This window comes from Carassius gibelio, chromosome B18 (genome assembly GCF_023724105.1).
Source record: "Carassius gibelio isolate Cgi1373 ecotype wild population from Czech Republic chromosome B18, carGib1.2-hapl.c, whole genome shotgun sequence".
In the NCBI taxonomy this organism is placed as follows: Eukaryota; Metazoa; Chordata; class Actinopteri; order Cypriniformes; family Cyprinidae; genus Carassius; species Carassius gibelio.
This window is the reverse complement of record NC_068413.1, coordinates 442,710-452,709: the sequence shown is the minus strand read 5'-3', so window position 1 is coordinate 452,709 and position 10,000 is coordinate 442,710. Positions and strand designations below refer to the sequence as shown.

At 38.9% G+C, this 10,000-nt stretch overlaps 2 protein-coding genes across 2 annotated transcripts in view; one reads left to right on the top strand and one right to left on the bottom strand.

Moving 5' to 3' along the window:
- The first annotated feature begins 3,972 nt into the window (after nt 1-3,972).
- cb18h15orf48 (chromosome B18 C15orf48 homolog) lies at nt 3,973-5,107 on the top strand. Its single transcript, XM_052582655.1, has 5 exons — nt 3,973-4,063; nt 4,186-4,260; nt 4,348-4,436; nt 4,639-4,699; nt 4,897-5,107. Exons 2-5 carry the CDS (start codon nt 4,219-4,221, stop codon nt 4,963-4,965), a joined length of 261 nt encoding a protein of 86 aa, XP_052438615.1. The 5' UTR covers nt 3,973-4,063; nt 4,186-4,218; the 3' UTR covers nt 4,966-5,107.
- A 1,524-nt stretch (nt 5,108-6,631) lies between these two features.
- The window catches only part of slc30a4 (solute carrier family 30 member 4), a 7,081-nt gene continuing 3,712 nt past the window's right edge, over nt 6,632-10,000 (bottom strand). The window contains exons 5-8 of the mRNA XM_052582637.1: nt 9,511-9,727; nt 9,300-9,405; nt 8,483-8,617; nt 6,632-7,868 (exon numbers count right to left, since the gene is read on the bottom strand). Coding sequence (XP_052438597.1) covers nt 7,714-7,868; nt 8,483-8,617; nt 9,300-9,405; nt 9,511-9,727 — 613 coding nt within the window. The 3' untranslated portion in view covers nt 6,632-7,713. The remainder of the gene's footprint in view (nt 7,869-8,482; nt 8,618-9,299; nt 9,406-9,510; nt 9,728-10,000) is intronic.

The window sequence follows — 10,000 nt, the reverse complement described above, 5'->3', positions numbered from 1 at the left end:
TAAAATCCGATAGTTTTACATAATGACTTTAATATGTGTTTCAAAAAGGGTTCTATTTAATGAAATTTATGAAAAATGACGCTAATTAAATGAACAGTTGTTTATAAGCTTTTTTCCCTTCTGGGGCCTGACCTTGAGGAATTTCGCTAAATGGGTTTTTGTGCTGGTAGTGCATGGTTTAGGAATGTCATGGTAAATAATAATGACAATAAAACGGCCAGCAGGTGACAGCAATTCCAAGTGTTAATAAATTATTAACTGAATGATTCAAATCAAGCGATTCTTTCAGAACGTCAGGTTTAATTAGAAACGAATCATCTGAATGGACTGTTGAATCACCGACTCACTCGGTTCGTTCCGAATCTGATTCTTTCAAGGAACGAAACACCATGTTGCACTGTTGTATAAAATAAATAGTACATTTGTGCTCCCGCAGAAATATTAGTAGATATTCAGAAAAATACATTGCTTGTGCAAGGAATATAAAAACTTAAAAACTATACATGGGTATTTTTTCTTTCATTACTTGAATTATAAGGCCATTCTAACTGTAGGGCTATTCTATGTTTTTGTTTGTTTTTTGCAGCTCTACTATCGTCTCTCCAGCACAATAACATAATGTCAGGGAATATCTTTTAATTATAATCAAGGAAAAACATACCTTAACTGTTGCTTTCTGTTTAAAGAATTTCAAAAGTTGCATTTGAACCATTTAGCGCGAAAAATGACGAAAACTTGCTTCCGCTCGTGAGCAGCTCGTTACAGTACTAGCGAGTTCTGATTGGACAATGTTTAATATTAATACAATGACAATATTTAGTTTGTGAATTATATTAAGTAATTCAGATAATTTTTACATTTCATTTTCATGGTAAGTTTTTTTCACATATCATTCTGACCCTTGTCAAAAAATCCTAAAGGATTCCAATAAGAAAACTGTACAGGATTCTAATTGGATTTTCTATCATATTTTGGAACCAGTCCTACAGGATTCTGATAGGAATAGTCTTGTAGGACAAGACATAAATATCCTGTAGGATCAGTCCTATAGGATTTTAATGGGATCCAGTTGGGTGACTGTTTATATGGGATTTTTTTTTTATTCTAAAGGTACACTTTTCCATTGTATTTGTTTTATGAACAAATAGTACTTGCAGTTTGCCTAAACTCACCCTGATGTAGACATTGTTCATTGTACGTTGCACAACCTTCAGTAACATTGTAAAAAACATAAGAGGTGATTTGTGCAGCAATACAGCATTAGTGCAAAAATTTCTAAGGGACTGATAATGGATTGATCACACACACACACACAATATGTAGCACTTGTGCTTCCAATGTAAATATACACTAAACCAGTTCTAGACCCAAAAAGAGAGGAACATATCTAGAGTGAGGAGGAACATATAAAGTGTATACAGGAGACCAGAAGTTGAATATAAAAATAACACTTTACTGTAACAATAATAATAATAATAGCAAATACAATCACATCACAACACAGAACAATAAAACATCAAACAATATGTAGAATATGATATTGTAACTCAGTATAATACACCTCAAAGGGAACTTAAACTGTTAATTTCATGTAATAAAGTACTATTTGTGTGTAATGTAAAAACAGAGAAAAAAAAAAACGAATATATTGTATCAAATATATTCCAAAGCAATCACTAATGCTCTGTCAAATGAACATATGCACGATTACTTCCTGGTTTTAGATAAGCCAGCTCAGTCATTTCGAGTCGTACTGTGCTTTAAGGGGAGAGCACTTTTCTCAGCTTCTCTACAAAATCTATTCACAATTTGAAGAAAATCTTTGTTAATCTAAGAGGACCAAACATCCACATTTACCATTTCAGGAATGACAAACGCGAGTGTTAAATATTACGCCGGTAAATCTGCTAAATTTTTCTGGACTCATTGCTTCGATTGACAGTAATAACGGAAGACGCCATCTATTCTCTTGTCATGCGTGTCTTCATGTACACACAAATATCACGGGAGAACTGTATCATGTCAAACTTTTTAACTGGAACATACCTAACCTGCACAACAGAACATATTAATCCATCAATACAAATAAAGCGTACACAAAACCGTAAAGCACAATTCAAAACGCTCAAAATGTTGGCAGAACAGGCATTTTGTACTCGCTACTTCAGTGTTTTATACAATTACATTTTATTATAAATGGCATACATTATTATTTCATTAATATCAGTTGTTAAATTAGCTTTTGCTATCTAAAGTTAATGGCAAACAGCAGATACAGTAACGTTAACTAGATCAACAACTCAGCAACAGATATAATTACTTCAACCAAAATTGTTCGTTTGGGATGCAGCTCAGATAAGTATAATTATTTCTTCCTTTTTAGAGTCTTTCAATACATTTTTAACAAGTTTAACAACGTTAATCACTCGATGTCTCAGCTTCCTCACCTGACCGTTACCGTTCAAATTATGCACGCTACAGTGTCACGCGCGCTACTACGTTGGGATTTCTTAAAGGGGAAGCGTCACGACAATACCATTATTGTGGTATTGTCACAATACCATTGTGTTTTTATGAATTCTTAGTCACATGTAATACATTTTAACTTATTCGGATATTATATCAATTAAAATATTTTCCTTACTGTATTTTGATATATATATATATACACACACACACATATATATATATATATATATATATATATATATATATATATATATATATATATATATATATATATATATATATATATATATATATATATATATATATGTGTATATGTAGGCTGCATTTGTATGGGTTACAAATACACACACACACACACACACATACACAGTGCTACTCTAAAAAAGTTAAGTTACTCTTAAAAAGTAATTAACAGAAGATCCTACAGGACAAAGTGAATTTCCACTTGAAAATCACAATGTCCAATACAAATCAATAAAAGATCACATGAAAAAAATAAATCCCATTAAATTAAACACAATATCCAATAAGATTCTAAACATCAAATAAAATCCTACAGGACAAAGTGAAATTCCATTAAAATGAATCAGAATGTCCAGTAGGATTCTAAGAATCCAGTAGGATCCAATAGGACAAAGTGAAATTCCATTAAAATGAATCAGAATGTCCAGTAGGATTCTAAGAATCCAGTAGGATCCAATAGGACAAAGTGAAATTCCATTAAAATCAATCAGAATGTCCAATAGGATTTTAAGAATCCAGTAGGATCCAATAGGACAAAGTGAAATTCCATTAAAATGAATCAGAATGTCCAATAGGATTTTAAGAATCCAGTAGGATCCAATAGGACAAAGTGAAATTCCAATAGGATTTTTTGACAAGGGGATGGTTGGGGGATTGGGGGGGATACCAAGGGGATGCTTTTTGACTCTTTTTTTTAAGTGGATGCGATCCCCTTCAGTTCGAGCCCTGCGTATAATACATTTTTAGAATAATACAGCATCATGATTCACAAACAGTCCCAGTGTAAGTCTTTTGAAGGAAAAAAACATGGTTTAAAACTTGTGGCTTTACGTCACCACGTCAGCTGTCACTTTATTTTGGCCCGAGGCCCTCAAGCGGAGATAAATAGAAACAATGTTATGATTCGTGGTGACCTTCACGACACAGCAGCATCAGTGAAAGTCATTGTTAGACGCGCTGCTACGATAAAACGACGCGTTTGCTTGGATACTCATATATATATATATATATATATATATATATATATATATATATATATATATATATATATATAAAACATGTTCCATGCCAGCAATAATGCACTTGTTATTTCTATTGTATGTACTGTGCACATATCTAGTCACTATAAGAATGTGTAGAGTTTGAGTCCAGCAGAGGGCGCTAAGAGCACAGATGCGCTCATAGTTTCAGTATGAAGGTGAAGCGCGTGATGCTGTGTGTGTGTGTGTGTGTGTGTGTGTGTGTGTGTGTGTGTGTGTGTGTGTGTGTACGTGCCAATAAACTCGTCTCCTTTGTGTTATAAGAGCGACACAGTCAGAATGATGCTGAATCTACATCGCAACTTCAGCAGGTGTGTGTTCTCTCATCATCCTCTTCATCCTCATCACGACTCTTATACTCTAATACTCGTGTTTGATGTTTGTTTGACTCTCAAACTGTGTCTCATTCTAAATGGAATCGTTTTGAATGTAGTTCTTTAGGAAATTTGACTGTAGCAGGTGAAAGATGCATGGAGGATTTCTACAAATGCTCATGAAAAGGAAGGAGGTGAGGAAGACTTCTCATCAGCACCATCATCATCATCATCATCATCATACACCTGTTTAATTGAGTTTATACTTTCTATTCTTCTAGTTGATTCCTCTGATTGGGTTTGTGGGATGTGCTGCACTTGGAGCAACAACGGCTTCGATTTACTTCTTACTGACCAAACCGGACGTCATGTGAGAAACTTAGCTTTATTACAGGTTTAATAATCAGATAGAAGTTATTTATGGGGTTAATAATAAGCAATATCTTTACTAGTTATTGTTGAGAAATGTAAAGTATTAAATTCAACACATATAATGGAACTACCTGAGGAAGTTCATATTTAATGTATGATAATACAAAAGCTGTGTTCATAAAATCTCTTGACTTTTATAGTTTAAACAAGACCAGAAACCCAGAGCCGTGGGAGACATTAGATCCATCGAAACCCCAGAAGGTAAGAAACACTGTTAGTAATGTGTTATGATAATATAACCAGCAGTCAAATATACATTAAATCATTGTTTAAGGCTGCGTACCTGTAGATTGTAAACAGCAATAACATCAAGTTCAAAGACATGACCTTTGAGACTGTGGAGATGCTCTGAATGTTAAAGCTGAGGAACATGAACAGGTGTTTGTGTCTCTGTTCAGCTCATAACCATTAACCAGCAGTGGAAACCAGTGGAGGAGCTGGAGCTGGTGAAGAAACTGACCAGATGATCTCCTCTCAGTGTCCATGTTCATTTAATGGGGATCTGAACTCTGTGTCTGCATGCACTGGATTGTACTTTAAACATGCACTGTGCCTTTAACTGTGTGTACTGGGCGTAAACTGAAATAAATGTATGATATGAATTAAGAATGAATCTGTCTTTCCTGTGCAGTCTTGTTGGATACATTAATTAGCAGATTAATTAATCTCAAGTGGTTTCAGATTAGCCAGTGATCTGTCCAGTGACGCTCATCTCATTTCCTTCAGCCAGAACAACAGGAGAATAAATCAAACCTGCTGACAGTTCACAGAGTCATTATTAATTTGTAATATAATTAAAGAGGAAGTGCTGCTGAGGTCTCCAAACAACTCGGTGCTTCCTGCTTCCGTCTTCCTGTTTGACAAAACATTCGTTGATATCTGACCTGAAGGGCACAGGTCTTCACACAGAGAGGCTGATGAGTGTGTGTGTGTGTGTGAGTGTGTGTGGTGAACGCAGCCAGTATTGTGTTAGAAACACAAACACACCGTCATGAAGTCGATTGCATCATGAACATTCCCATCAGCCCACATTCTCCAGCCACATGTAAGTCTGTTCATTACTGGTTAGGACCTGTCTGTCATGTCCTGTGTGTGTGTGTGTGTGTGTGTGTGTGTGTGTGTGTGTGTGTGTGTGTGTGTGTGTGTGTGTGTGTGTGTGTGTACGTGACTCAGTGTCTTGTGCTGATGTCGCCCATCATATGATCAGGAAGTGTTTGAAAAAGAGCTCTGAACCAACAAGCACAACGCAACAGCTGGAGACCGAAAGTTAACGACTAACCGTCATAACTGTGGCACGAAGAAGAACGGACAAGAAAAAGAGTTTTATCTGCTATATTTCATCAGCCTTCAACTTTGTAGCTCCTCTTAAAAACGTATTAAAAAAATAGACACATTTAAAAAATGTGATTTACCCTTATTTCACCTTAGGGTATCCAAAATTAGATTCAGATTTGGAGAAATGTGGCATTATATCACTGCAGTGAATGGGTGCCGTCAGAATGAGAGTGTTATTCTGGATTATAGACTCTATGTATTTGAGTTAAAATCATCTTGTGTCTTCTCCAGATGTTCACTGATGGACTGGAGTGCTGTGGATTATTGGGATGTTTTTATCAGACTCTCATTCTGACGGCACCCATTCACTGCAGAGCATCCATTGATGAGACACTGATGCAGTGCTACATTTCTCCAAACCTGATGAAGAAACAAACTCATCCTGATCTCTGATGACCTGACAGTGAGCACTTTTTATTTTTGATGAACTATGCCTTTAATTTTAATCTTCAGAACACTTCCTGTCTGATTCTCTGTGTCCTTGAGTGAAACGCACAGAACTTAAACTAAAACTGTAAGTCACTGTCCATACAGGTCATCACCTAGCAACAGCAGCATTCACACGTCTGTTGCCAAGCGACACAGCACACCTCACTGTGATGTCATCAAATCACAATACAACTGATGAAAACATCAATAAAGAGCAAACAGGACACACACACACATAAGACCCTCATCCTTTGTTCAATTACAAGTTTTGCCCAAACTTTCACTAATAAAAAAGAAAAATAAAGAGAAAAGGATGAAGTCTAACCATCCGAAACATGAACCCAGACAGAACACAAATGAAAGCGAATAGAGGCTTAAAATGTATTTATTTCAAGTTATTTGAAGCGCTTCAGCAGTCAGTGAACATCGATCATCCTGATGCCCTCAGACACACAGACCCACATAAAACACAGAGAAAGACTGAACCTTCACTGACACCGTGTTTCCAAAACAAAACAAAACCATAAAAATAATAAAAAGGCAAAGCGGCCAAATACTGATGACAGTCAGTGACCGTTAAATAATAATCATATTCAATCTGCAATCATCAAAAACAAATCAAATACAAAGATAAAAAGAGACATTTCATGTCATTTCATGTATTGATCATGTTGGCACATATTGATTATAAATGTCTGAAATGCAGAAAACTTCAGTGAGACGCGAGTGAAACTACAGTCCGTCCCGTCAAACTGTGATTGTCAGTTACTAGATGAGGGATTCTGCAAACGTGTGCACTATTTATTGTTTTAAGGACACATTTCAGTGCTGTCAGATCATGTTTCACCAGATATATTTCAAACAAAGCCTGCTTCTCGCACGGTGTTATATTATCATGCAAACTTAAACACCTAACCACTTTAATGTGAAACATGAAATATTAATTTGTTAAGTACTTCTACATCATGTATGTGTTGCATTGCCCTTTATTCATGCAGATTTTAATAAAATTACAGTAATGAGAATCAAAACCCTTCAGGGGTAAATCCAAATGCACTACATTACTGAAAATTAACTAAATACTGTCAAGCTGCAAAACAAAAGAAAAACAGTAGGGTTCATTCAGCTCAAGCAAAACAAGTAAACGTCTGTTTTTCTTCTGATGTTGTTACTGTAATTCAACCCGGACATGTTTTCATGAGATTCACACAAAACACACAAGACACACAGACACAGGCGTCCCTCCATCTGTCCACGTTCTTCAGCGGGTCCCGGTCCTGCTGTGTGCACGTCAGTATTAAAGTTTATCAAAATGAGGTCAATATTCATTATAGAAAAAGCTGCTAGACAATCATTAAAACCCTGCTGGGTCCCCGTCTCTCTCTCGTCCTCTTAGTGTGTGTGTCAGTGTGTGTGTGTGTGTGTGTGAGACAGCGAGAGACAGGCTGTGTTCAGGCACTGTGTGTGAGGCAGTGTGTGCAGGACTGTGGCGCCCCCTGTCTGTGCGTCTGCAGCTGCACTGTGCAGTGTGTCACGCCGTGTGACGTCATCAGCAGCCGCCGCGCGTTTGACTGCACTTCCTCCCAGTTACCCACAATCCCCGGCACTAAACACACAGCAGAGGCAGATGCAAAACATTAGTCCACAGTCATGATGGAAACTGATCTCAGTATAGTGTTATACAACCTTCTGTAATGCTCAGAAACTATACGTAAATCCAGTGTTGGGGAAAGTTACGTTTAAAAGTAATGCATTACAATAATGCAATGCTCCACAGAAAAGTAACTAGTATTACTTTTATGGAAAGTAATGCATTGCAACTTTTGCATTACTATTTGTCACCTGAGCTGGGCTTGTTTATTTGTTTTTTTTTCTCATAATAACTCAAAAGTTATATTTTTGGTGACTGTAAAGGGCCTTTCACACCAAAACTGTAAAGAATAAGTCTCAGGCTGGAGGAAACACCTCTGAACTTACTCCCAAAGTGCAGCTGTGGAAACAATCCAAATTTCCCCTCGGGGATTAATAAAGTATTTCTGATTCTGATACTTGAAACAGTTATCTGATTACCTAAGGCTCAATACTGGTTATATCAAGAAAGTAGAAGAATTCATTAAACTGAGTTTATGAACTAGTTAAAAGTGGCTTGAACATTTGTGTAAAGAATTATTTTTAGTGTCATGATTCTGCCGTAGTTGTTGTTAGCGATCAGCGACTCACCGAGCTGCAGGTGAACGATGGCTGCGGTTTTATCGGCCGTCAGCGCCCAGAGCTTCAGCTCCTCCACACACTCCACATGCTGCAGCTTCAGCAGATCAGCTCTGATTCCAGACACATCCACGTGACGGGGAACACCTGCAACACACAACACCCCGTCACTGTTCCAGACTCACACTACACTCCGACAGACAGAGGGACAGACAGAGAGACAGATGCACAAATGTACGGACAGACAAACGGATGAACAGACATAGATGGAGAGATGGACAGACAAAGAGACAGACAGACAGAGAGACGGACAGACGGATGAACAGACTGAGACGGAGAGATGGACAGATATACAAATGGATGGACAAACAGACAGACGGACGGACAGACGGACGGATGGAGATGGACAGACAGACAGACGGACGGACGGACGGATGGAGATGGACAGACAGACAGACAGACAGACAGACAGACGGACGGACGGACGGACAGACAGACGGAGATGGACAGACAGACAGACAGACAGACGGATGGACAGACGGACAGACGGACGGATGGAGATGGACAGACAGACAGACGGACGGATGGACAGACTGACTGACAGACGGAGATGGACAGACAGACACACAGACAGACAGACAGACGGACGGACAGACAGACAGATGGACGGACGGACAGACACACAGATGGAGATGGACAGACAGACAGACAGATGGACGGACGGACAGACACACAGATGGAGATGGACAGACAGACAGACAGACAGATGGAGATGGACAGAGAGACAGACTGACAGACAGACAGACGGACAGACAGACAGGTGTCTCACCCTCCAGTAGAATGATGCCGGTGTCTCTGATGATCTGGAATGTGCTGAACAGCACCAGTATGGAGAACAGGTATGTACAAATGGGATCAGCCAGCTTATACTCCGGCTGACACACACACACACACACACACACACACACACACAGTGTTATTATCATCGTAAACTCAGTTCAGACATGTGACACAGACAGAACGAGATCAGCAGGTCGTACCTTAAACCTGACGATGTAGGCAGCGATGAGCACACCGACGCTCTGAACCAGATCCCCCAGAGCGTGGATGAAGGCCGCTCGCACCGCCAGACTGCCATGACCCCGCTGACCCTGAGCCTGACCCCGCCCCGGTGACCCGTGAGAGTGGGCGTGGCCATGAGAGTGGGCGTGGCCGTGAGAATGAAGATGACCGGACTGATTGAGGAGGAAGCCCATCCTACACACACACACACACACACACTCATGAAACAGCAGCGACTCCTGAGGAGTGAACGATGAGCAGCTCCTGTGGACTTTAAACACGAGCTAAAGCGCTTTATGAGCCATAACCATAAAGTCACATGAACAGATAGCAGAGCATCAGATGAGCAGGAGATATATCCATCAGGACACTTCAGAACCATCCTGGATAAGTTCTCAATATCTAGTCATCTTCTTCTATCATTTATGAAGGCTGTGTTTGGATGTAACTTGCAAAAATGCTGTTAAG